The sequence below is a fragment of the Maylandia zebra genome, linkage group LG17 (assembly GCF_041146795.1).
Source record: "Maylandia zebra isolate NMK-2024a linkage group LG17, Mzebra_GT3a, whole genome shotgun sequence".
Taxonomy (NCBI): Eukaryota; Metazoa; Chordata; class Actinopteri; order Cichliformes; family Cichlidae; genus Maylandia; species Maylandia zebra.
This window is the reverse complement of record NC_135183.1, coordinates 7,374,918-7,402,224: the sequence shown is the minus strand read 5'-3', so window position 1 is coordinate 7,402,224 and position 27,307 is coordinate 7,374,918. Positions and strand designations below refer to the sequence as shown.

The following is a 27,307-nucleotide window of genomic DNA, read 5'->3' as shown; positions in this document are numbered from 1 at the left end:
GAGAGAAGAACAACACCTACAGGTGGCAAAAGAACAGTTTCTGGTTTCTGTGCTTGTGATTTTCTAAGAATTTAAATTCTGCAGCAGCAGAAATTAAGGAGGAAGCAAATTTAAATCCTGAACCAACTTGGTAGATATACATGCCACGGCATGTCCTGCTATCTTTTAATAAGATTACTGCAGTCCTGTGGTATTAACAGAAATCTGTTTGCCCTCAAAAAAAAGATTGGATTTTTTATTTGATTGGAAACAAACTCTTTTGTTTTGTATCTTGACATTTAGAAAAGTCCCCGAAGAATCGTTTAATTGTTAACACATAAGCAGCTTTTCCAAATTTCTTTTACCAGCAAGGTAGTTAAAAGTTTGGTGCTTTCTTGTAAAATACTGGGCTAGCGTAAGCAAGCAGAAGCTCATTTTGGACTTTTCAAACTTTTATTTTTGCAAAAATCGCCTCTTTAAATTGATAGTTTACATCCACTTACAGTAGCTTCTGCACCAAACAGCAGCTTTCTAGTTGAATGTGTCCTATTAGGAGAAAAAATAATTGTAATAAGTTACTACCACATTACTTTAGTTCTCATCTGAGATCGTCTTCTTTAATTCTCAGAATGTTTTCTTCCTTCTGCATATTTTGCCCAGAAAGACATACGACACTTGCCACTTGAGTTGTTTAACATAATCCACACGTGTGTCAGTTCTGTCTTTGTTGAGGTCAAATACATCAGTCATTGTAAATGCATGTGATTTATTGTAGGCCAAAGAAAACTGACTAAAGTGAATTATTAAAAAACAGCTGTTATTGAAACAACTAAATAACTGCTTTGCCTATTTTCCCACCAAAAAACATGAAGAAATATGAATCTCAGTCAACATCTGGTTAGTTGTGAGACAGGCAGCCAAGCTGACCAAGCTGACCTTTAAAATGACAGCAAACCTTATGGCAACTCAGTGTTGTCATAATTTTACTGCTCCATGACCTCAGTGCCACACTGCAGGGGTGAATGTACGTCACCTGCCTTCAGTTAGTGTCCGTGCCACTAAGAAAAGTTTTTTCCACACTATTACAAGATTAAACAGATAAAGGAACATAGCATCCATTATAACATGAAAGATTAGGCAAAAGTAAATGACTCAATGGTGTTTAAATCAAGACTGAGGTTGGAGAGGTGAACAAAAGGAAAAAGAATATAACGATAAATCCTACAAGGAAGATAAAAGAGCAGAGTGACACGAGAGGCTCAAGCAAAATAGCAGCAGATTTGTCCTCAAAGGAAGAGATATAAAAGGAAGACTCAATGGAGAGATAAGCTGAAAGGTCTAAAAGCATGGACAGGAGCAAAAAAAAGAGGGGGGCTGAGGGTGTCGGTGTTATAGATCGTTGTCTCTGTATGGTGGCGCTACAATGCTGTGAAACCCCTGAATCTCTGTGGGGGTGGGAGGCTGCTACATCAGGCTGGAACACCTCCCCAAACAGACAAACAATACAGACTAATTACTTTGCTGGTGGTGCTGTTTCATTACCCATAGTTGGCATGTGAGAGCTTAGATGCTCAACGTACTGTTCTTTCTTTGTTGAGTGATGTTCAGTGGTGTGGCTCGTCTTGTTTTTGCACAGGGACCCCGAGGTCCAGATGGCCCACCGGGAGAACTGGGTCCTGAGGGCATCAAGGTAACATCATGGTATAGATATAGTAGGAAATTGACACTAATTCCTGTGTGTTAGCTGAGGCTTTATCCTAAATCTCGTTCCAAACGGTGGTATGTTTTTCAGGGTGAAAAGGGGGAGATCGGACCTAAAGGAGAGCCAAGCTTAATAGTAAGTAGTCTTTAGGTCAACGTGTTTTCACATCTGTATAAGAGAGAAACAGGGAATGCTGTGTGTTTTACATATACTTGAAGGCCTTTGAGTACATTTACGTAGCTTAATTTGTCTGAAGCCAAGAATAATAAAAAAAGTCATAAAATATGCGTCATCCAGCTTCATCAGACAAGCCAACAAGCACGCCCCCCTTCTTGAAGATGCACATTCACTTCGTGGAAAGGTCACGAGTGCGTCTGATTTCAAACAGCATCAAGAACAACAACGGCTTGCCCGGTGCACAAGCTCCATCAGACTTTAAGCAGTTTTTATCTTCAGAGGGAGGCTTTGGTCTAGTTGCCCCTGTGGCGGATTAGACGCAAATGTAATTCGCCTGTGCTGCTGGCGGTCTGTAGTAAAAGAAACCTGATCTCAATAAGCTGAAGAGTAGCAGGATGAAAGTAAACATTTGGGCTGTTTTGCGCCATCATGCAGTTGAAGATAAATGAACAACACATTTATTTATTCCTCCTGTAAAACACTCACATTTTTGTCTTCATATGGGAGAAATTCCCTAAAACTCGATGTTTGAGCGGTCAATGTCAAACATCCGTCTTTCTGCTGTGCGGTAGTAGCTGGAACTGCATCACCATCAGACATGGTAATGGGTTTGATTTGAGTTAACCTAACGTATTTCAATACACGTTAATCATTCATATGTATATTTTTCTTCTTGAAGGGCAAGGCTGGAAATCCAGGAGAGAGAGGCCCTCCTGGGAAGCCTGTGAGTAATATTTCTTTCCTTTTGTCTCTTAAAGCTTTTTTTTTTTTTTTTTTTTTGAGAAGCAACAGTGTAGAATAGTACTTTAAAGCTATCATGAAGAATCTTTTTATTTGCACTAACAATACACACTCTGCGCTCTTCATCAGCATGTGATGATGCGCTCCTTGCTGCTCGTCTGGCATGACTTCAAGGTTTCGCACGTTGCGCGGTACTAAAATTATTATGTCTCAGTTGCTAACACAATTTCCTTCTTTTATATTTAAGAAATAAGGAGTAAATCTTCACTACTTTAAGCCCGTTTACAGTGTTCAAAGTCCAAATAAGACATTCATCCAGACCTGTTTCATTTCATTTAATCACAGCCATCCATTTTCTTAACTGTTTATCCAGTTCGTGGTTGCAGATTAGATAAGGGTTTATTAAGAGAAATGGAATGCACCTTTCTACTCTGTTTCATCACTCAAAGTGCTTTGTATAACATTGCTCAGTCACCCATTCATTCCAGCACTTTTTTCTATGTCTGAGTGCTCGCTATATCTAACATTCACACGTTCACACTCCAGTGAAAGCATGGAGGGCAACTCAGGCTTCAGTATCTCACCAAGGATACTTTTAAGCATGCAGAGTGGATCAAAGAGCTGTGACCACAGTAAATACTCAGTGGGATATTTGAACAAATAGATGCAGCAGGTCACGCCACAGTCAGACTTTTGGCAGATTTTAGGAGCCCTAGGTTGTTGTTTTTTTTGTTTTTTTTTTCCAACCCTTTTTTGGTTTTTACAATTAATTATTGATCAAATGATGAATTGCAGTTTTGATGCATTGCGAAAGGCTGCAATAACTGATCAACAGATGGCAAAAGCATGTAAACAGCAGAGATCAGTGGCACAATCAAAAATGGCTCCATGTGGGCTGGTTAATTATGGAGTGATGATCTTCACAGCAGTCATATCTATCTGTCTAGCTCGCTACTCTCTCTCTCTAATATGTATGTATGTGTGTGTATGTAGATAGATATAGATATATATGCTGTTTATCACCTTCATTTCTTTTCGTGCTGTTGTTTGGCTTGTCTTCATTTACCACTGACAAATGAGCTTCTTTACTTGCCCACAAATCATGTCTTGGCTGAACAGTTGACGCTTTGGGATTGTTGGTAATCATTCTTATCAGACAAACACCTACAAAGACGCGTCTGGGCCTGCGTTCTCTCTCTCAGTCAGCCATCGGTACAGTGAAACACTCGTTCAGTACATTCGTGCCATCCTTTGGACGGGACATCAAGCACAAACTTGGGACTTGTTTCAACCTGTGTGCTTTCCAAACACAGCTTGCATCCTCACCTCACAGCGAGGAGTTTCTGCTGACAGTAGCTTTTGTCCCACTGTTGCTGCTACTGCACTCTTTTAAAGGAACTTTCTCTACCTTTCCTTGCTGCTGCCAAAGATGCAGCATTGTTTCAATTTTTCCAACTCTGACGTCTTAGCGCCATCTTGTGCCCAATAAAATATCTCTCAAAACTTGTAACTCATTCTAATTCCTATTTTCTCTGTGCAAAAAAAAAAAAAGAGAAAAAAGAACCAATTGAGTCATAGCGAGAAAACGATGCTATCTGTGATGTCATGTCCCATGAAGCTCACAGTCGAAGGCAGTTCTGTTAAGTTAAAGCAGCTGACAGTGGTTGTGACTGCTGCTCATAAATCTTTTTGTGGTCCACGCTCTTTTTTTAGCCCATTACTCTAACTGGCTCTTGTTTTTAAACAGTAAGTGAACTTTAAAAATTGTCATTGGCTTTTGTGCTTTTTTGTACTTCTCCCCTTAGTTCATTTCACTCACCTCGTGTACAGTTTGAAAACATATTTTTCCCTTGTGTCTAACCTTTTCAGTAGACGGAAGCAATGCTACAGAAGCCCTAAATTAACAGCACTGGGAATTAACAAAATCATTTTTTATGTTTCTGTAGTGGTTAAACCACCATTGTGCACAAGCTCTTTAATCAAAATGATAGTAAATGGTAAATGATGTTATTATTTCTGGATTAAGATGCCAAATTACAGTTATGTTTCCATTCAGGAATGCCAGTAAATGATTTTTAGCGGTTGAATGTCCTTTTGACTGGGACTATTGGACTTTAACCAGCTATGCTGCTCTAAATTAATATCCAAAGGACTTACCTTATTGAATTAAATAGTAAATTGACTTGTTTGTATAAAGCACTTTATACCTCATGTCTCATCACATACGCACTTTTGTGTCTAAATACTTTCTTCGATAAGTGCACGAGAAGTAACTCAAGGTTCAGTATCTTGCCCAAGAATACTTTGGCACATAGACTGGAGTAGCCAGGGATTAAACCACCAACCTTTAAATTAGCAGATGACCTGCTCTGCTTCATGAGCCACAAAACTTCTGATGTTGCAAATTTAGCTCACAGGCATAAAAACAAATGCCATTGGTCACATAATTGGAGTGTCTTGGCTATACAATGTTTGGACTACGACAAACAGAGTCTCATCCTGGAGTTTCTGTGTTGTGTCTGTAGCTGTCAGGCAACCTTGAAATATTAAACTCAGCCATCGCGTATGTGTGGCCACACGGGAAATTGTGGTGATAATGATGGTGGTGTTGGTAATGACGAGAAGCCGTGCATGACTTCTGTTAACTACACAGGATGTTTGAGTGAATCACCACTGAGCTCATGATTATGTTTCCAGGGAAAACCAGGTATTCCAGGCAGCACCGGGGAGAGGGGAGCCCAAGGTGAACCAGTAAGTATGCGCTTTTTTCCTGCTGCATTGATGTGGTTGTTACAGGAAACTGCAAACAAACCGCATGCTGTGAAAAACACCTTCAGCAGAACATGTAATGACAGCGGGGAGAACGCGCTCGCCCGTAGATGCTCGCACGAGTTTCGCGAGGGAGAAGCTGTTACAGTTTAAATCACACGAGAAGCTCTGATCTTAGCAGAAAGAGAATCATTTCGGGGGAGGGAGTATATATTTGATATTCTTTATTTTCTTCCCTCTTCTGCTTTCACCACACCTGAATGCTCCCCACCTTGTGCCTCCCTTTTTGGCTTAGTCTTCAAATTCTTAATTTGCCTGGAACTCCTTCAGTCCCCACAGGGGCAGGAGGAATGTCAAACAGTCAGATACAGATATTTATAAGGGTGAGAGCTTTCTGTAATGCTAGATGCTCGGTTTATGTTATAGGTCTCATCTTGTGTGTTTGGCTGGTCTTCAGTCTTTTTATTTCAGACTCATTCAATCTCATCTCTCAGTTCTTTTTCTAGACTAGACATATAATTAAAAGTTGGGGCATTACATGCTAGAATTTTTTATTATATCTATTTTGTTCTATTTTGTTTTAAGTTCCTGATGTAGAAGTTAATGAGATTCCTGAATCATTGTGTTTGTGTGCTTTAGCCATGGTGGTTCTTTTTCTTTCAGGGACCCAGAGGACCTGCTGGAGAGGCTGGACCTGATGGAGAACAAGGACCTGAAGTACTTTACATTAAATGCTCATGATGCTTTATTGATTATGAGTATTATTTGACAATCCTATCCAAATGTATGCAAATGAAATATTGCCTATGGTTCTCTTTCCCATCATTGTAGGGTTTACCAGGCTTAGAGGGAGAACCAGGTGCCATTGGAGAGCCAGGGGAAAAGGTTTGTACTGTCTTGTTATAATTCTTGAACCTTTGCCTTCTTCCTGCTCCACTAATTTGCAAATCAATGGGCACGCTCATTGAAAGTGAAACAGCGGGTGATGCAAATATGTAAGTGTGTTCTGACCTCCAGCCAGCTTCTTGTTGTGGTTTGTCTCCCTGTAGGGTGATGTTGGGCCTCCAGGAGCTGAAGGGGAGCAGGGGCAGGAGGGAATGAGAGTGAGTGACTGCAGTTTGCTAATCCCTTCCTTCCCTGTGTTCGGGTAACCCTAACCCAGTTGTATATTTACTCACCCCCCTCATTCTGACAGAGATGTTTTATCCGCTTGCCAGAAGAAAGTAGAAATACAAGAGTGTTTGTGTGATGTATAAACTATATATATATGTAGATGGAACAGACTGCTTTAGTTTCATCTTCCCGTGTTGTGCACAGAATTAGGCAGAGCTTTGAATGGCTGGCTGTCCGTGGGCAGATTTTTTAACATGACAGGGCTTAACTGTGCAAGATCCATTCAAAAACATTGTGTGTTAGATAAGTGTTTCATTAAGTCGAGGCTTATTGCAAAGAATGGCACGATGCAGCCCATGAGTACTGGATATAAGCTGTCAGCAGCAGAGGGGCCAAGCGGCTTCTGTCAAACATGCACGCACTTTATGCCCCAGTCTCTATCTTCCTTTCATCATTTCATGTATTTTAAGTTCCTCATATGTACTTAAAACTATTTTGATTATGTAAAATGTGTGAGAGGAAGCGAGCTAAATCTGCAATGCTTTTCTATCAAATACTTGGATGGAAAACAAAAACCTGGATCATATGTGACATGTGGCAGTATGGTTGTTTCCATGGAGATCTTACCAGTGCAGATGTTCTATGAGGTCTAGGTTTTATAGTTTAAATGATTATATTGTGGATTTCAACATAATTTGAATTTTTCATGAATCTATTTCCATTTTAGAGAGCGCTGCATGATTTTTGCCTTTTGGTTACGCAAAAATAATTATCCCTTAATGTATTTTTGTTTTAAACAAACACATTATAAATACAAGAGTAAGTAAAGTAAAGTCTAGTTCTCATCACATTGAAGTGATGTGCAAGTATATTTGAGGATGCATGCATGCAGTAGGTTGGATTAGGTCGGGCTGGGAGCTTTTTTTATCACACGTAACCACAGGTTACACAAATTATTAAACAATCTTGTGTTACCAAGGGATGTGAAGTTGTGCAGAGTATTATTTAAACTTGCCGAGGATTTCCAGAAGCAGCATGCCTGTTACTAAGAATCAATGTCTATTTCATAAACGGCTCCAATTAAAACTGAAGTAAAAATTCATAGATGCATTGTAGTTTTCTTGGCACTTGAGTTGAGATGTAATAGGAACTGCTGATTTCTAACTTTTTACAGCAGATGTATTTAAAACTGTTTTTATGTTTTAAGGGTCCTCCCGGTCCCCCTGGTGAAGACGGACCTCAGGGAAAAGATGGAGCCAAGGTTGGTTGACTTGTGTGTTCTTGATTATTTCTGATCAAATGAACCAGGGAGGCAAAAGATTTATTTTAGCAGGACTGACCCTATGATAGTAAATCAAAATGTTAGAACATCCGCAGATTAGCTCAGGATTCCAAAATAGGTCATCTCAGTGGTACATTGAATCTCATTGCATTACTTAGTATATCCACTTAATTTCACACTGGATTTGAGTATGATATTAAAATCTACGGAAGCGGGTGAAAGTAATGTTAGTTTGCCCCAAATCTTCCATCTTTCTAGTGGTAATATAATAAAAGCTTATTCTATTGTTGCTGAATTGTCTTTACTTTTACTCTTTTCTTGTGTGCCTGTTTTCCTCTTTCTACGTCAAATTGCCAGGGTGAACCTGGAGAGCGTGGGCCTTTTGGGGAGCCAGGGGAGAAAGGGACAGAAGGGGATCCTGGACCCCTGGGGCCACCTGGAGAGCCTGGGAAACAGGGCTTCCGTGTAAGTTAATATTGGTCCCAAAGTTTAACTTTCAGATAATACAGCAAACTTCATGTAAATGAGGGAAATCTAGAGACACATTTCTGTAAATAATACCTTTGATTCCCAGTAGGGGTCACTCTGCTCTTCAATAAAAACGTTTTGCTACTGGGTTGATAAATTTACCTTGTCAGAGATTTTGGATGTGTAGCATGGTCTGAGAGCTGCAGATCTTAGGTTCTTGGTGTTTGGAGATACAGATCCAAGTCTAGCCATGGGTGACAAGGAGCAAGAAGGTCACTGTTATCTGGAGGGAAGGACGCAGATTCAGAGTGTATCTAGTGTATCAGTATCTGCTGGTTAGTGTTTAATCTGAACATCGGGCAATAAAGTGAGATAGAATCCAGAATATGACAGAGTCTGTTCTGGGATAATTTAAAACGTATTTTAAGCAATATAATTTACTGGCAATCACTTTACAGGGTCCAGAAGGAAAAGTGGGTCCCCCAGGAAACAGAGGACGGCACGGAAAGAAAGTAAATATCCTGATCAGCCAAGTTCCATTTAACACAAAGGGCACATTTAACACAGAGAGCCACTGAGGCATCTAGTCTTATAGTTTATTTTTAAAGTAACCTGCTTACAATAAAACGAAAACAGCAAGATTTATTAATAATACTAATTTTTATGTCTTTTAATTATATTTACAATCTTTTACAGGGAGAGAGGGGTCCTCCTGGTCTTGCTGGGGAGATTGGCGCTCGGGGAGACATCGGCCAGCCGGGCGAGCCAGGACTGAAAGGTGCCAGGGGAACTCGAGGCACATCTGTAAGGTCCCATTTCTTCTTCTACTACTGTAGGTGTTGAAGACTGCAAGCCACAGTTTATATTGAAGGTGTGGCCTGCAGTCTATGATGTTTGTTAATTGAATCTGTGGAATTGTATCAGCTGAACCTTTAGCTATAATGGGCTAGAGAGGGGAAAAAGACACATCTTGTGTATAATTAATTCTTTATACTGCTGAAGTCAATCGAACTCAGAATTTTAAAACCAAAGCAAACTGTTAAAACCAAAGCAAGAAGATGTAAGAGATGGCAAGCTAGGAGGATGCCAGACATTTTTTCAGCTCCCCTTTCAGTAGAACCACTGAGACTACTTTGATATAGCTGTGGATCAACGATTTATAAGCCTGCCAAAGATATATTTATCTGGAGAAGACCTAAAAAGCAAAGCAGAAGCACCATGACTGATTCAAGGCCTTATTTCGCATTTTCTGCATTGCTTCCAGGGTCAGCCTGGAGTCATGGGGATAGACGGGCAACCAGGACTTCCAGGATACCCAGTAAGTTTTTCTTTTCTAAACTTGGTTTCATGAAAACAGTCTTTTTGTCTTCACTCGTGTATACATGAATGTGTATTGTATAACCATGTGGGATAAACACACACACACACGAAAACTTAACAACCATATGTGCACATGCTCAGAAACGCACAAAACCCCATGAGTACAGTGCCCTGAGATTTTCATGCCAGAACACTTTACTCACAGTTATTGAAGAAAGAAGGATGACTGACACATCAGTCATCCTTCTTTGCTTTTCTCGGTAGCCTGAGATATCCTCAAAAACACTAGATATCAGAAAATATCTTTACAAATTCTACACAAATAGAGCCTAATGCTTGTTGCTAATGTTTTTTGTGAATCTGTGTGTGCATGTGTGCTTTTAGAGTCCTTCAGACTTGATTGAATCTGACATAATATATGGAATTTTGTTTATCCCTAAAAAACAGTTCTGATTAAAAGCCAGCATAAGTGTGGCAGCCCCATTACGTACAATAGTCAGGTTTTCTTTTTTTTCTTTAGGGGCACCTTGGAAAGCCTGGGCCCGTTGGCCCGCCAGGACCCAAAGGTGAAAAGGTAATTTGATACCTGAATTTGTGACTTATGTCCTTAACTGGATTTCTTAGGTTATTCAGAGTTCTTTAAAGTACTAAATTATCTGCCTGCAATCTACATCCACTCATCTATGATTGTATGTTTGCGTTTGCTACATCCCAGGGTTACCCAGGCGAGGACAACAGGACCCCAGGACTGCCAGGGCCCTTAGGTGAACCAGTAGGTCTTGCTTTCCTTTAAACTCTCCATTCTGATCTCTCCTTGCTCTGCTTATCCAAAGCAATTTAAATACCAGATTGAGACTGGATGTAAAAGTTAATCCTGATCAGCTCCTGATTTTAGCACCAAATGCACTCATTGATAAAAAATGAATGTTAAAGTTTCTTATCCTAAATCTGTCATGTGCATGAAGCGATTATCAACCTTCTGTGTCTTAATTACTGACTGAGAAGTTAGAGACAAAACGGCTACCTCACACACAGGGCACAGCTAAAGTTTTCTTCCTAATACCTAAGTCACCACAAGGATTCAGCATATTTCACAGTGGCTCATTCTTAAACTAATATCAAAGGAGGATCAGCATAAAGCGGCTTTAGAAACCCCGGAGTCATGCAGTCATACAACAGTTGTGTTCTCTAAGATGCATTTCCCCTGCAATAGTCATGATGACTACTGACAGAGGCTACACTGCATGAACAGTTGGAGGTATTGGCTGTCTGCACGTCAGTAGTATTGAATTTTCAAGTTGGCACAGAATTGCAGTGTATAGTATAAGCAATACAATGCCAGCCTCTGCTTTATTGTACCCTGTAATCACGTTCAGAGAGATTCATGTGTTTGATATGTGGGGAGTGAGTCTGAGTAGGTGCCCAGCTCACCTGAAGCTGTGCAGGTAAAAGACAGTCATGTATGTATATGCAGTATGCACATTCATGTGTGTGCATTCATTGTCTACGCAGGGGCCTCCAGGGGAACGAGGAGAGCGTGGAGAGTCGGGGGATGAAGGCTATCAGGTAGGAACGAACCATTAAACGTCAGACACACGGCACTCCGCTCAGTCTGCTTGATTGTTGTTTATACTCCACGCTGCCCCTTTCGCATGAAGAGCAGACCACACATGTTGGAGAGGATTACCAAAATCCGAGCAATAAGGCTGAGAAAATCTGTTGCTTTTTCCCAAGAAGTACACACACTTGAGCACAAGTTCACGGTGATGGCAACGTATTAACTGGGGGGGTCTGTGCTAGTCTGTGAACTCGTCTCCAAATTCAAAAATCTTCATTGTCGTTAACATATAAAACATTTTGGTTTTTAGATGCATTTGTTTTTGTTGTATTATTCTGTAGTTTCCTTAGACAGGACAAAAGACAGACTGGTTAGTTAAGTAAATGGATGAAATAGCTTAATTCGGTGCAGTTATAGATAATATAAAAAAATCCTAGTTTTGATACTATGGAGCCTCTGAGTTTTTACTGCAGGTGGAAAAGAGGCATTTGGGTATAGACATTAATTATGCTTTTGGGCTCCCTCTTTAGTAAAGAACATGAGAATGATGTGTATGTATTATTCACAAATAAAAAGTTACTTATCAAATCTGAAAATTATGTTTCAGGGCTATATCGGTACCCCTGGACCTCGTGGGGCTTCTGGACCACAAGGCCCACCGGTAAGTCAGTAAACAGCTGCCTAAAAATTTACAAAGAACTAAACCGAAGTTTTAGACTGAAGAAGGCTCGTGGATGAGAGCTAAAGAAGACTTAAAGAAGTCTGGTTGCCTTTTTATTTTCAAGCTTAAGACTACCATGACCTAATGGCAGAGAACCCACACAGCCGTAGCAACACTATTTAATCTGTTGTTTTTTTACATTTACCCACAGTTAAATATCTCTACTGTGTGCTGGCCATATTGTGGTGATGATAAATATATGAAATATCTAAATGTGTTCTTTCAAAGGGTGACAGATAAGTACGTCTTTAAATCAAAACTTTTTATTCAGTTTGAGAGTGTGATTGTTCTCCTAACAGGAAAATGCCTATTAGATTAGGATCTATACTGTGGGATATACTGTATATGCTGTGGAGTGTTAAAAGTGACTCGATTAAGAAGTAGGGTAAACAAGGATATTCCTTATAATCATAATATTGCATATCATTTTTATATAGATCTACACAGCTTGATAATATTTTGCATGTTTATATTCTACTTACTTTATAGTGTATTCTTCCTTCGCACAGGGATCTCCAGGCTCCCCCGGAGAACCAGGCCCAAAAGGAGAAAAAGGAGCTCCGGTGAGACTTGACACCATTCACATACAGCATAATACAGCTTTTCAATAATGTGAATAGTTTAGGAAATCACTAAATTTGGTCTCTTCTCTGTGTGGAATGATTGATTTACACCTGACAGTAGAAAATGTACAAAACCAGATGCAAACAGATTTAACCAAAATCCCCAATTTGTCATTTTTTTAGCTGTCACCACAGGAGCATGCTGCTACAGATGTTTAAGCTGCTTGTCACGCTAGATAATTTTAGCTCAGCTGTGGTAGAATTCTGCTTACTTCATCGAGATAGAAAGCAGGCGGTTGAAGAAAAAAAAGATGCTTGGAGCAATGAAGTTTGGACAGCAACCAGGGAACTGCAGCTTTTCCTTACACCCTGAATGCACCATTAAACTTCTCAAATATTTAATCTGATGTTTATTAATGGCTCATTGCTTTTTGTTCTTTGATACTTAAAATGCAGATATGTTTTACTAACATGTGCTACCTTGAACTAACAGGTTTGCTTGCTTAGTCTCATGTTCTTTAGAGCCCTCAGTCTTCACAGGCTTTCTAATTGCATAACTATGCATAACTATGATTTCCCTGTGCAACAGCTTTGACGCTCCTTGATCAGGTTCCATACGGCCTTTTGTAATCTTGAAGTGTCACAGACATGACTGACTCGCCACCACATGCGAAACAGCTTGTATAGAAGAGTGATTATATAAGCAGTTCACATACTATCCAACCATTTCAGTGGATTTCGCCAAACTCGAGTTCAAATTAAGTTTGTGCAATACCTTAACATGGAACTTGTATTTCCATATGCTTAGAAGCACTGAGAACTTAGCAGCCTGCCAGGAAACACTGGAAACTTTGAGGATCTTCTGTATGCCTGTTTTAGATTAACAGCTTTGATAAAGCATTTCTTAAACAATATCTCTCTGGGACTATGAATAAATCACTGTCACTGGGTTGATGTTTTTAGCTGTTATGGTTTTAAAGTATCCATAAAGGTTTTGAACTGGACATTTCTTGCAACAGTATTCAGTGATTTTCACTAAAATCTGAAACATTTCTCTGTGAAGTATAGTAAAAATCACATTTTTACTGTGTAGAGAGTGATATACTAAAACATTTGTGTTTTCTTTTTAATGCACATGTTATTTTTCATGTTTATGTTTTTCTAGGGTTTGGCTGGAAAGAAAGGTGCAAGAGGTCTGGTTGGAGCTCCCGGCATTGAAGTAAGCATCATATTAGCTCAGTTAAGTGAATGGCCTAAAGAGAAGCAGCCGCCTCTTTACATTAGCTGAGAACCTTCTGCATCATCAAATTATTGCATATGTCTACACGGTTCTCATTCCTTTAAAAGAAAAAAAATCACAAGATCAACAGTGATCATTGAGAAAATAAACAGATGTGAGCTTTAATTTAAAAAACTTGATAAGCCAAAACCCAACATGATTGCAATAAAAATGCAAAAACTAAACTAAATCAAACTATGAGGAAGGCACTAAAGACAAAAGTAGGACATCTGGGAGCAGATGATTACACAAAGAGAAAGACAAGACTAGACATACAGGCTTAGGGATGACTGACAATGAGACACAGTTGGAAATAAACAGGCAGGAAAGGAACAAAGACAGGAGACAAAACCCAGAGCAAGACACACAAGAAAACCAACCTTCAAAATAAAACGAAGTAACTGAAAGACAAAGTAACTGACAAATATGAAGACAGAGAAGACCAGGATAAATATTTTACTGTAATTTCTAACGATCCAGATGGTGGACTTCAGTGCTTCAGGCTAAGCATCAGAGGAAGAATCACAGGTGTAAATATAGTCACGAGATTATTGACGGAAAGTGATGTTTTACGAAAAGATTGATGGTATTTTTAAATGCCCCTCTGGCTGAAACTGACACTGTCATTTAACAGGGGCCGACTGGTTTACCTGGGCTCACAGGAATGAAGGGTTATCCAGGCCCTGATGGCCCCCCGGGACCAACTGGCTTAGCAGGACTCCCAGGAAAACAAGGTCGACAGGTAATCGGTGACATATAGACAGCAGCGTTTCCTTGGTGTTGGGATTAACATTATAGCAAACGCTAACTACGGTAGCCTTAAGTAATTGATTAGCTTACTATTTTAGGCAATTCAATAGTCTCACATTAATGAAATATATTTAAAAAGCAGAGTTCAGTTGAATGTTTTTCACCATGAGCACTGTTAATGTTGGTCGCAGAAGGAGTCGAAAGACGTAGTTGCACAGCTAAACTGTCAACAGGGGAGTTCCTTTACTGGAGACTTGCGGCGTGCTTTCTGTAGCACCACAAAAATCAACAAATGGGACTCATGGAATTGCAAGTGACCAAAGATTTACTCCAGCTCCTTCCATCTGTTATTGTATGAGTGGGACTGGAGACTTGGACTGATCATTAAATGTCTTGTTTGATTTGATTGGCCTCTTCATTTTGGGCCTCTCCAAATATATATGCAGCCAAAGTGGACTGGGATTACATGCGTGCAAAAGGCCTTTTAGCCAAGTTGGAAAGCCAAGTCCTACTGGTCTGGCTTTCATTTAGATAATGTTGTATGAAAGTCTAGTGAGGCTAATTTTAGCCATTGATGCTTTTCAGATGAACTAAAACTATACAGTTTCCCATTGGTAACATCCCCAACTGCACTGGTGTTGAAAGAACGTGAATAATCCCTTAAAATTATATCTGTCTAATTTAAATATAGTAACATGTCTTACATTGCTGTGTAAAAAGTAATGCAATGATTTGACATTGCATCACTTTTTACTTTCAGCTCCACAAGAAGGCAAATTTTCAGGTCTGCTGTAGTAGAGGGCCGTTGTTGTTTTACTTGATAAAGGACATTCTTCACTCCTTAACTTCAAGTCTTTAAATCAAACTGCTGCTTAAAAGCGGCTGATTCTGAGTCTTGGAGAAACCCTTTCAAATAATTTTCAGCTTTTCTGTGAATCAGTTTTAGTTTTTCACTCAAGCTGCCAAGAAAAAACTGTCAGGTTTCATAAATCCTTTTGTCGTTATCGTCTTTGCCCTTTGTGCCTAAGTTGGCACAGAATTCACTGTGACATCATAAATGAAATTTTTGGAAATAACTTAACAATTCATGCTCATGTTAAAAAGAATCACAACATTAATTTCTAATATGATAAAATGATGAACCGATTATGCATCACATGCCAAGTACCAGATGTCCATGGATGTTGTTATCTAGGTTTAATCTGGTCTGCCATTCGTGACATTTACAGACCCTCTTGTGTGCAAATTAGTTGAAAAGTTAAAATCCGTCTCTTTCGGGCTCAAATTCAACAAATTTATGTTTACCTTCCAAGTCATTTTCTTTTGATTAGAAGTTAAAATGATTTCTAAATGGCACATAGCCCCTTTTACCCGCATTCCTGTATGTGGGGAAAGGTGAAGGGTAAATTGTTCAGACCTTGGTTTATCTAAGGGTTTGCCAACACCTGCATACTGTGGGTTTCATCCAGTAAACCACTGGTGGTGTAATTCCACCGAAATTCCTAAAGTATCCTGTCTCTTCACTGTCAGCCACATGGGAGGCAACAACTCACTGAGTGTGTTATTCTAAAATCTCAGGCTCCCTGCTGCCTCACCTACACTGCTGATGGAGCAGGAAACCACTGTGGTCTACAAAGTAAAAAACAACTCACTAACAGGTTTTCTGGACAGCCTTTAGACATACGCTGTCGAGGACCCGTGTTCTAAAATTGCTTCAACACAACAATTTTAGAATTTTGTTTATATAATGAAACACTGGAAATAGTGTTCATTGTACTCTATAGCAGCTAATTGTAGTAGATGTCAATATTTACCATCAGTAAATAACCCTCTCCACTAACACTCAAGTTCCAAATGATTTTTCCAACATGCATTTATACACTTGTGTTTAGCTTTTGCAGAGGACTATGCTTGTGGTTTTGTCTGCTTTGTCAGAAGTTTGAGTGTCATTTGTTTAATAGCAACATTTAAACAGAAGAGGCACCCATAAGATAGACCTCAAATGTGTCACTATATAGGTCATTTACTATTGTAGAGTAGTGTTTTAAACAGTGGCATAATGTTTTGTGGATTTTGTGTTGTGCCTTTTGAGGAAGCACACTAACTTTAGTACCTTTTTAACCTTGGCAAAGATTTGTTCAATCATCTCTTGTGTGTATGTAGGGTCAGAGGGGCTCAGTGGGACTGGAAGGGCCTGCTGGACGGCCAGGTCCAATGGGAGAACTTGGACTTCCTGGACATTCTGGAGAAAGGGGACCGCCAGGTCACAAGGTGGAAATGTTAATCATTATAAAGACCCATTTTCTTTGTGAAAAAGAAAGTCATCTCCGGTGAGATAAAATGCTACTGTGACATGCACCTAAACTGTTTAATTGACCTTTTATTGGATCAGGGAGAACCTGGCCTACCAGGAGACAGGGGGGGCCCTGGAATCAAAGGCATGAAGGGAGCTGCAGGTGACCAGGGAAAGAAAGGAGACCCAGGACCCAAAGGGCTGTCTGTGAGTACATGCAAGCAAAGTCCTAAAATGGAAGTCAATCTTTAATAGTACTTGAGAACGTTTGTTTTAAACTGTGTGGTAGTTCTGTGATTTATTATCAAAGTTTTGACATACAATTAGGCCTATATATAAAAACAGCTGTAATTCCTTAACAGTTAATTTAAAAACTTTCGTTAAACTCTTTTTAAGATAATTTAAAGCTAAAATTTGCATTTCAATCACATCTTGTTTTTTTGATTTAAAATCCACTGCGGTGGTGCACAGAAACAGTCTCAGTGTGCAAAACATTTGGCTCTAACTGTATGTTTGAGGATCAGTTCTGTTCATCATGGACAGTGTTTAGAAGACAGGATTATGACTCTGATGCAGGACAGGACTTAAACTTAAAACAGTGTTTATTGCTGGTGTTTCATGGGTAAAACAAACAATAAGAGAGGCATTAGGGAGGCTCAGAGAATATATAGACACGCAGCAGGTAATTAGGGAGACTGGAAACACTGGGGAAAACAGCTGAAACTCCTTTGGGAAAGCAAGACAAGGGAAACAAAACTACACACAGTGACCAAGAGACGAGGGACTATCAAAGCAGGACAGGAAGTAATCAAAAGACGAGAATATCAAATTCTAAGACTTCACAACGAGGCACAGGGGAGGCAAGAAGTGTGATAACGGATGGGAAGCACAGACACATAAATTAACTAAATGCAGAATACTAGACACAAGAGGACAAACACAGAGGGAGGAATAAACAGCCAGGAACAAGGAATACAACAAAATACGCTAAATAAATGAACTGTAACCCCTAAACAAACCAAAACTTCAAGCTCCATCTAACTCACAATGCTGGGGCCCAGGACCAGGATGCTGGTAGCTGAATTCACATTTAGAGACAGTGCTACAAAATCAAATTAACTAGCTCCATCGCATAATATTAAATCAAGATACAATATAGATTTTTTTTTAATTCTATGCCTGACGCATTTTGTAACTCTTTAATCTTCACATTTATACAGTTTTTATTTCAGCCTGTGTGTTTTTCACAGATACTTGTCATGTCTTTTTTTTTCATGTACCCGGTAGAGTATATACATTACTTTCCACTGGAATGCACTTGTTGAAATATGGCTTTATAAGCTTATATACATTCTTTAATACCTCTCTAAATATAGCTTCAGGGACATATGAAGCCAATCTTTGGTGAGGTTTCAATGTGTGCCTGACACTTTTCCAACCTGAGTAGAGTAACAAATTATCTGGGCGAGACTAGGAATGGAAACATTCCACTTGGTGAGGCCAAGTTATGTAAGATCCTCACACTCCAGGGACCTGAAAAAGAGGTGCTCTGCTTTACTTATGTAACTCCCCGAAGAAGAAAAAAGAAACAGCATTTAATCCCTTGCTCTCCCCTCCTATAGTTATCTCCACTGATGCTCCTGAAACTGAGAGGAGACTCAGACCCTTGGGTCAGATCCCTTTACACATTTTAGTCAATAGAGTCTCTGGGCCAGAGTCACCGGTTTCAAAGTGGAGCTGTCTAAAGAATGTGGAAGACTGGCTGTACAAACACTGTCTGCCACCCTGGAAGGCATGTGCTTAGACACAGGATAGGACGCAGACATCCATCCCCTCACAGTGTGTCTAGGTCATGTGAGTGTGTGCACTGAGACTGCCGCAGATTGACAGAAAGTCTTCTGTGTGTGCCCCAGTTCTTTTGAAATAGAAAAGAAGGGTCTTTATAAGGCTTGCCTAGTGTCCCTGTTGTCTGGTATTAAAACTGGGTGAAAAATCAAGTAAATCAACCCCACCTCCACACACACACACTTGCCTTTTATATCTTAGTAAGGACATCTAATTGACATAATGCTTTCCCTAGCCACTTACCGTTACCCTAACCATCAAAAATGCCTAACCCTTAGCCTAAACCTAACTGTAGCCCTGACACTAAAACCACATTTTGTGCCTCAAAAATGCCTTCAGACTTATGGGGCCCAGAATTTGGGCTAGAGATTTGCTATTGGATGTTCAGTATACTAAATAACAAATATCAAGTTCCTTTCTTCTTCATTGGAGAAGAAAGAAATAAACAACTTATTTTCTATTGTCCATTATCTCCAATAATAAGTGTTGGCTTTATGTTTTGCATGTGTCTTAAGACCTATTTGTCTTAGGCACCCACCTTTATGAGTAAATCTCCGTAATTCTACTGAGGATATTGTTGAGAGATTTGCTGTCAGCCCCGATTACATCACATAAGAGAATTTTTTTTTAAAAGAGCCATCTTCTGCATATTGTGTTTTTTGTTTTTTGTTTTTTTATAGGGGGAAACTGGAGATTTGGGCATGATTGGTTTACAGGGCTTACCAGGACCTAAGGTAAACAACTGAGTGGCCAACATGTATTAAGAGCATATAGAAAAACGATAAAAAATAACAGGAGAGTAGGTTAGAATAAGAAATAACAAATATCTTTTTCCTTGAAACAGGGGCCAACTGGTGATTTAGGACTGAGAGGTTTCCCTGGTCCTAAAGGTCCTATGGGTACTTTGGTGAGTTTAATAGAAACTGAAATAGGACCAGGTAGGCACACAATGGTGCTTTTTTCAGAAGTACTGCTTTAAATCAAATCCCACTCAGGAAAGAACTTTCAGAAATATAAATACATTTCTGTTTTGTTCCCTGTTGTCAAAGTGTTTATGAAGAGAACATGAATGTAGACACATGTGCAGTACACCTTGAAGTCTTTATAGATGTTTTTACTGCTTTTTCAGCAATGTCACTGTTTGTTCCAGGGCTTCACTGGACCTCTAGGCCCTGAAGGAAAAATGGGTCCAATGGGAAAACCTGTAGGTTTTTTTTTCTCATTTTGTGTATGTGTGTGTGTAAGACTTGTACAAAGAAAAAGGAATTATTACACTCTGACATTCAGACTTTCACTGTATGTATTGTTTAATTTCCAATAAAGACAGTTAATTGATAATACAGATTGGAATACAGTGCTGTATGTGTCTTTATGCTATGTTATCCTTTTTTGCAGGGGCCAAGGGGTCCAAAAGGAAACGGTGGTGAAATGGTGAGATGAAATCAAACCCTTTAATCAAAACCTGGAAAGTCTTCTGTATTATTATGTCATGATTGCACTCTGCCAAAGTGTCAAACATTCCTGACTGAGAAACACTCGGTTGTCTTAGCGGCCACCTCAAAGCCGTTTGTGCGTGTAAAAACAGAGCTGTAGATGATGAAAGTTACATGAATGTGAGCTAGGGTGTAGTGGTAGTTTTGTTTATACGGCTTTCTTAAAGTGTCGGTGCTGTATGACACTTTAGGCTAAGGCTATGGCTGAGTCATAATGAGCACGCTCTCCTGGAGCGCAGTGTGGGGCCCTCTTGTGTAAACAATGCTGAGGAAGTGCCTTGACAAAATGTTAGCAGGGAAAGCCGCAGTGTAATCCACACAGTCACTTCTCAGTTGTGGTAGTTAGTTTGTCAGTTCTTTGCAAATCCCTCTGCATTTCACCCTACCACACGCAAACACACTGTACTCAATGGGCCTCTAATCCTAGGCTTTACTCAGATGCTGTTAAAATGTGCTCACAATATGGTATGGATATAAAGGACTTGAGATCCCACTTACAGACATCATGAAGTTCAGCTGCACCAATGTTTTGTCCCTAGTCCACCAGAGGGGGCAGTATGTGTGTGATACTACTGTCGCTCTACAGAGCATCTCAGAAGGATTCAGTTCAATTCAGTCCAATTCAATTTTATTTATACAGCGCTAAATCACAACAACAGTCGCTTCAAGGCGCTCGAAGGAAGATGAATCACGAATCTCTTCCATTCTGTTCACTGTGAGGCTGCACTTATTTAATCTATTTTATTTTTCGTCGTGTGTGTTATTTATGTAGAAGTGTATGTGTATCGTAATCATTTTAGCCATTTTAATGCGTATTTTCTATGTGCCTGACTCTTTCAGGGGCCTCAGGGACCACAGGGAAGCCCTGGACCCAGAGTAAGTGCTAACTACACTATCACTTTACAGAATGATTCCTACTGTATACACAGAACTACTGTATATACTTCACTGTTATTGGATTATGAACAATTATGAATGAGAGTTTTCACAGGTCAAATATACAGAAGTGCAAATGTTTTGAGTCACCTCTCATTCCTTTATATTTTATTAGAAAATAAGAAATAGATGCGAGGATTTATGGAAATGTGCAAACATGCATGGAAATATAGTATGAAAGGCAAAAACTCAGTTTGTGGGCTTTTAATGTGTTTGAAAATCAATATTTGGTATGACCACCTTTATTCTTCAGCACACTCTGAACTTCATAAAGCTTCTTGAAGAACATCCAAAGCTTTTCTTTGGATGTTGGGCTGCCTTTCTTTCTGTTCTCTGTTGAGATGATCCAACACTGCCTCAATAATGTTGAGGTCTCTGGGGAGACCAGTCCATGTGTGATTGACATCATTGTGTGTATCCAGGTATGATTACACCGCATTGGCAGCATGTTTGGGATCATTTCCATGCTGAATAAGGTCAAAAAGCTTTTGATAATCAGATGCTTTCCAAATGGTACTGCATGGTAGATCAAAATCTCTGCCTCCACCATGTTTTACAGTTTGCTGTAGACGCTCCCTGTGGTACCTCTCTCCTGACTTTCTCCCCCTACATATTGATAATGATTTAGATTCAAATTTGGTGTTGCCATTGTTTTACTGTGTCAGGTCTTTGTTGGATTTTGTCCTGTTTCTTAAGGGCATAAGTTTCAGATACTATGTTAAGTTAATAGCTCACTATGTTGTTGCAAAAGTGCAGAAACATTTTATGCTGACCATACTTTTCCTTCTTCTTCACCTTCTTCTTCAACTCCTTCTTTTTCACCTCCTGAGTCTTGGAGAAACCCTTTCAAATAATCTTCTTCTTCAAATTCTGTTGTTTTCATGTTAATTCCGTTGTTTTCATTCAAACTGTTCTATTCATTCTAATTCTGTTGTTTGTTTTAAACTTGCATTGTTTTCATTCAAATGCTTTTGTTTTCATTATAATTCTACTCGTTTTCATTAAAATTCCGTCGTTTTCATGTTAATTCCGTTGTTTTCATTCTAACTCTGTTTGTTTTAAACTTCCATTGTTTTCATTCAAATTCCATTGTTTTGATTCTAATTCCGTTGTTTTCATTTCATTCTTCTTCTTCTTCTTCACCTTCTTCTTCTTCACCTTCACCACAAATTGTGTTTTGGGGACGGCAACAATTTAAAATTGGTCTATACATAACACTAGATGCTTCTTTGATGCTTTAATGATTCAACAAACAGACAAAAAAAACAACGTCAACAAAACATTCCTCCAAAAATGTTCAAGCGCAAGAACTAGACTAAAAATAAGTGAACAAGCAGCCAGTGTCGAAAGAAAACTTCTGAAAGATTTACAGAAAGCCTGGAGTCCAAATCTGTCTCCTTGGAAGCAAAATGTAAAGAAGTGAGAAGTGACTCAAGACTTCAGAGAATGACATGGCGAGCTGGGGTTAGGGCAGTTCTGTGGTTGTACACTCTACCATTTTCCTGCAGTGTACATTTTCTTCAGAGTCCATTGGCGCATACATGACAAACCAAAAAGTGAAATGATGGCAACCACAATGAGATCATTTCTGTGTGTGTGTTACTCATTTTGTCCTTTTCTTTCTACCACCCCAGGGACCCCCTGGCGCTCCTGGTCCAACAGTAAGTATTTTGTGTAATGCAGACAAGATTGCCTAGACAGCAGGAGTCTTGCTTTAATGTAAAATTCAGATGTTGTAATGATGTACAGTTCTTGAATATATATTACCTAGCCTGTAGGTATTTATATCTCATTGTGGTTGGGGGGGTAAATGAGTTACATCTCTCTCTTTCTTCTTTCCTGAAACCTAAGATATGTGCTTTTTCAAGCTTAAATAAACGTTTTAGTAAAAAATAAGTAATACAAGCCATTTTTTTCTGAGTGGCAGGGTATGAACGAACCAGGACAAGCACCTGTTTCCTGTCTTACTCTAGATGAGCCAACAAATGGTGTATGTCAATAATAACTAAGATCCCTGTGATTGTTTTTTCAGTAGCACTGACAAAGCCTTTTCTGGCGTGGCTACTCTTGTTTGTCCCAGATTCTGGATATCATGCAGCTTTCTGCTCTCTACATGACCTTTTCCTGTTCAAACAGTTCCAAGAACCCCCCTAAAACAACTCAGCTGCCTTTTTTGTGTACACACATTCAGTGATCGCTGTGGTGTTTATACTGAGGGGAATTTGTTAATTTTCCCGCAGCCAAAATCAAGAATGTGGCTGTTTATTGATCCAAGACTTATTTTTCTGCCCTTGTGTGGTATTAAAGTGTACACTGACGCTGTTAAAGTTTTCTCACTAAACTGGACATGTCTTTCTGCTGCCATATTTACTTTAATCAATGAGCAAGCTGACAGATTAAAATCTTTCAGTTTAATAATGAAGGCACTGAATTGTTTTCATTGAACTGAATATGGTGATTCTTAATCCACAGAGGGTGTTATATGACGACTTAGCAGTCTACAGTCCATCCGCTTCCAATGATGCCCTGAGGACTGAGGTGAAGCACTTTATAAGGATGGGTAGAGAAGTTATGGATTAGTAGATTTGTGAAGTCAGGTTAAAACTTGAGAGTTCACAGTGTTATCATCCTCGTACTTAACTAGAGTTTCCAGAATATGGAGATGAGCATGCCAGACCAGAACACGGAAGTACTTAAGACTCTACAGTATTTGAGCAGTGTGATCGAGAGCATCAAACAGCCTCTCGGGACAAAGGAGAACCCAGCTCGTGTCTGTAAAGACCTGCTGGACTGCCAGCACAAGTTAAAAGACGGTGAGTGTCTTCACCCATACATGGAAGACACTATTTTGCACAGGTAGCAGGTCTTAATATTAATATTCTTCTCTTTTCAGGTTGGTTCTGGGTTGATCCAAACCTGGGCTGTACGTCTGATGCCTTCCAGGTGTTCTGCAACTTTACAGCAGGGGGACAGACTTGTTTACATCCAGTGTCAACTGATAAGGTAACACTGAACGAGTGGGGAAAAAAAGGACACTTTTACTCTTACTTTAGACCAGGGGTGGGCGACTCCAGGCCTTGAGTGCTGGTATCCTGCAGGTTTTAGATATCATCCTGGGTCAACACACCTCGATCAAATGATTCGTTCATTACCAGGCTTCTGGAGAACTTCAGGACATGTTGAGGAGGTAATTTAGACATTTGAATCAGCTGTGTTGGATCAAGGACACATCTAAAACCTGCAGGACACCAGCACTCAAGGCCTGGAGTTGCCAACCCCTGATTCAGACCATAGTATTTAACACTGACAGTACAAGAAAAGTTTCATTTTGATTCATTTAGAGTTAGTTTTATTTTGCTATACTGCATTATGCTTATATTATTTTACTTTGCACACTGAAACAAAATTATTCACAAAATTATAAAACTATGACAGAGGGTTGTACTTCCTTGTACTCTCTTTAGCCAAGGAGTTCTAGTTTTGTGTCAGCTGAGCAAAGAACACCTTTCTAGGCTGCTTAATCTTTCTCCAGGTTGTCTTTCGCATACTTCATTCTAGCTTGAAGGTGTCTCTTCTGAAGAAGTGCAGTATTTCTTGGTCTCCAACCTCTTAGTCCATTCCTGTGCAGGGTTCTAGTTACTGTCTTAAATACTACTTCTTGACTTGGCTAAGTAACTCACTGCTGTCTTGGCAGTTGCTCTGGGGTCTTTAGACACATCTCTCACTGGTTTTCTTTCCAGATTCTTTGAAAATGTTCACTTCCTTCCATTGACAGGGTTGTTCTGTACTGTGTGGCTGTCTCCAAGTTTCTTGATGATACTTCTCACTCCAGCTCTTTGCATATCCATCTCTTGCTTTGTGAGCATCAGCAGTTCTTTTTCCAAGTCTAAACTGGTTTGTTTTCCTTTTGACATGATGCTATAGTGTTCACAATCTACACCATCTGTGCACTTTCTCTCTCCAACAGATGGTATTTGACATAGGAAATGTCCAGATGAAGTTTCTCCATTTACTGAGCAGTGAGGCTAGCCAAAGCATCACGTTTCACTGCCTGAGTTCTCAACCCTCCAGCACCGCAGACAGCTTCAGCTCCAGTGGACACAAAGAGAACACCAGGCTTCGGTTTCGTGGCTGGAACAAACAGATGTTTGAGAAAGACACACTACTTGAACCACATGTGCTACAAGATGAGTGCAAGGTAATGTGGTGTTTAAAAAAAAAAAAAAAAAAGTGCCTTTGTTTTCGTCGTTAGGGCAGTTTGATTTAGTCGTGAGCATTTTCTGTGGTTATTCTTACAGAAACCCGCACATAATTCTGCATATCAATAGGACTGTCTCGTGAAATTATGACTTGCTGGGACTGATTTGAAAATGTAAACTGATATCCTGATGATATGCTCTGATATATTCTTTATGCTGGTGATAAATTGTTGGTTGTAATTAAATAGGTGACAGCAGAATTTTAAAGAACTTCCTAAAGATATATATATTTTTGTATTTACTAAAAGTCATTACCACAAATAAATAGAATCTGCTCCCCTCCCCCATTTGTCCTGTTCCAGATCCAAGATGGCAGCTGGCACCAGTCACGATTCCTCTTCCATACTCAGGACAGTGGTCAGCTACCAATTGTAGACATAGAGGAATTTCCCACTTCACAAATCAACAGTCAGCGAAACGTAGAAATCGGTCCAGTCTGCTTCCTCTGATACCAACATCCCTATCATCGAAGCCACTTTTATAAACCACTTAAATCCGCAGATTTTTAAAATTTCCTACCAAAGAGATGCTGGCACAGCAAGGCAGACTGTATCCCTGAGAGCTTGTTGCATTTGCTGGAGAGCTTCAGCAGGACTTACTGTGAGACTAACAAAAACCCAACATCGAACGGCAGGCAGCTCTACCTGGGAGAAATCAGTCTCTGTGGAACACCCATGCCAAAGAGGACAGTGTATACTGATATTTATCTAATCAATGTGTAAAGTATTTGTTTAGTTTTCACTCAAAAGGTGCATTGGGCCACTGCATATGGACCCATTTTACTTCCTGATGACGGGGGTAGGGCCTCACATTGCAGCAGCCTGTCCAAAACCCAAAACTCAAACCTGCCATTCACTCATGTTCCACCCCTTCAACTCCCAAACACACCATCCTTGGAAGGGGTCGAATCCAAAGGATCATGCCAGGCCTCTGCAGAGGGCACTGTCTAACTAAAGGTGCAATAGCATATGGAAAATGTGTGTGCTTTAAATATTTCATTGTCCAATCAGAGGCTATATTTGATATTGTTTTTCATTATGTTTTTGTCTTCGGTCCCATCCATTCGGACCTGTACATCTTGACAGATGGTACTCTACCTCTACCTGCTTTCAAAAATAGTCAAATTAGTCATTTTTACCTTTTGTTTTGTATGTACCGGTTACATCAGAATTTATGTTGTTTTAAATGCTTATGTTGATTTGGTCACTTCTAATTTATGAACCATTTTTTGATACACAACATATTTTCATAGCTTTTCCTACTATGTGGTAGTTTCCTCAGGGGAAACCTATCATTGGTGCTGCAACGTTTCCTGTGTATATATTGACAGCATACTTCAATGTTTATTTATAACCTGGTTTTTTTTTTTGGTTTGTTTTTAGATTTGTTATTATTATTTTTTTGGTCACATTACTGTGGTACAGTAAGTTATACTCTCAGAGAACTTGCTTACTTGGTCAACCACAGCTCGGTCTAGAGGAGTATTTATGTTTGAAGTGTGTGTGTGTGTGTGTGACTGTGTGTTCATCATACTGCTTTATAAATTCATTCAGAAGTCAAATGCAGCTACGGGAGGACAAAATCAAAAAACACAGAAAACAGTCATCATACTCTTAAGTTATGTTACCATTAATTAAGTGTAATTATATAAAGTTTGTGGCGGACAAAGTTGGATGCAAATGTGTAAATAAAAAATAATTTTAGAAACAAATAAATGGGACATTTTATCCACATGTGGTTTTGTTACCTTTTTTTTGAATGAAGGACATACTTGTTATAAAGAGTGGTGGAGTAATACCTCATTATCAGTTTCAGATGTGCACAATAACAGGTTGAGATCTGCACCCAGTGTTACTTAAGTAAAAAATTTCCCCCCTAATGTTACAACCATAAAAATACACTGCTAAAAAATATTAAAGGAACACTTTTTAATCAGCATCAAATCTGGGATATTAATCTGGTCAGGTAAGTAGCAGAGGGGGTTTCAGCTGCTTTGGTGTTAATGAAATTAACAACAGGCACACTAGCGGGGCAACAATAAGACGAGCTGCACAAGAGG

General features: G+C 39.5%; 1 protein-coding gene across 1 annotated transcript in view; it reads left to right on the top strand.

The window, feature by feature from the left end:
• The window catches only part of col24a1 (collagen type XXIV alpha 1), an 86,782-nt gene extending 59,803 nt beyond the window's left edge, over positions 1-26,979 (top strand). Inside the window, exons 29-60 of the mRNA XM_004562127.3 lie at positions 1,616-1,669; positions 1,772-1,816; positions 2,538-2,582; positions 5,297-5,350; positions 6,032-6,085; positions 6,200-6,253; positions 6,418-6,471; positions 7,689-7,742; positions 8,121-8,228; positions 8,690-8,743; positions 8,928-9,035; positions 9,496-9,549; positions 10,072-10,125; positions 10,267-10,323; positions 11,064-11,117; positions 11,717-11,770; positions 12,340-12,393; positions 13,559-13,612; positions 14,307-14,414; positions 16,586-16,693; positions 16,815-16,922; positions 19,241-19,294; positions 19,405-19,467; positions 19,711-19,764; positions 19,956-19,991; positions 20,894-20,929; positions 22,624-22,650; positions 23,462-23,527; positions 23,634-23,802; positions 23,883-23,992; positions 24,957-25,187; positions 25,551-26,979. Coding sequence (XP_004562184.3) covers positions 1,616-1,669; positions 1,772-1,816; positions 2,538-2,582; positions 5,297-5,350; positions 6,032-6,085; positions 6,200-6,253; positions 6,418-6,471; positions 7,689-7,742; positions 8,121-8,228; positions 8,690-8,743; positions 8,928-9,035; positions 9,496-9,549; positions 10,072-10,125; positions 10,267-10,323; positions 11,064-11,117; positions 11,717-11,770; positions 12,340-12,393; positions 13,559-13,612; positions 14,307-14,414; positions 16,586-16,693; positions 16,815-16,922; positions 19,241-19,294; positions 19,405-19,467; positions 19,711-19,764; positions 19,956-19,991; positions 20,894-20,929; positions 22,624-22,650; positions 23,462-23,527; positions 23,634-23,802; positions 23,883-23,992; positions 24,957-25,187; positions 25,551-25,697 — 2,382 coding nt within the window. The 3' untranslated portion in view covers positions 25,698-26,979. The remainder of the gene's footprint in view (positions 1-1,615; positions 1,670-1,771; positions 1,817-2,537; positions 2,583-5,296; positions 5,351-6,031; positions 6,086-6,199; positions 6,254-6,417; positions 6,472-7,688; positions 7,743-8,120; positions 8,229-8,689; positions 8,744-8,927; positions 9,036-9,495; positions 9,550-10,071; positions 10,126-10,266; positions 10,324-11,063; positions 11,118-11,716; positions 11,771-12,339; positions 12,394-13,558; positions 13,613-14,306; positions 14,415-16,585; positions 16,694-16,814; positions 16,923-19,240; positions 19,295-19,404; positions 19,468-19,710; positions 19,765-19,955; positions 19,992-20,893; positions 20,930-22,623; positions 22,651-23,461; positions 23,528-23,633; positions 23,803-23,882; positions 23,993-24,956; positions 25,188-25,550) is intronic.
• The last annotated feature ends 328 nt before the right edge of the window (positions 26,980-27,307 follow it).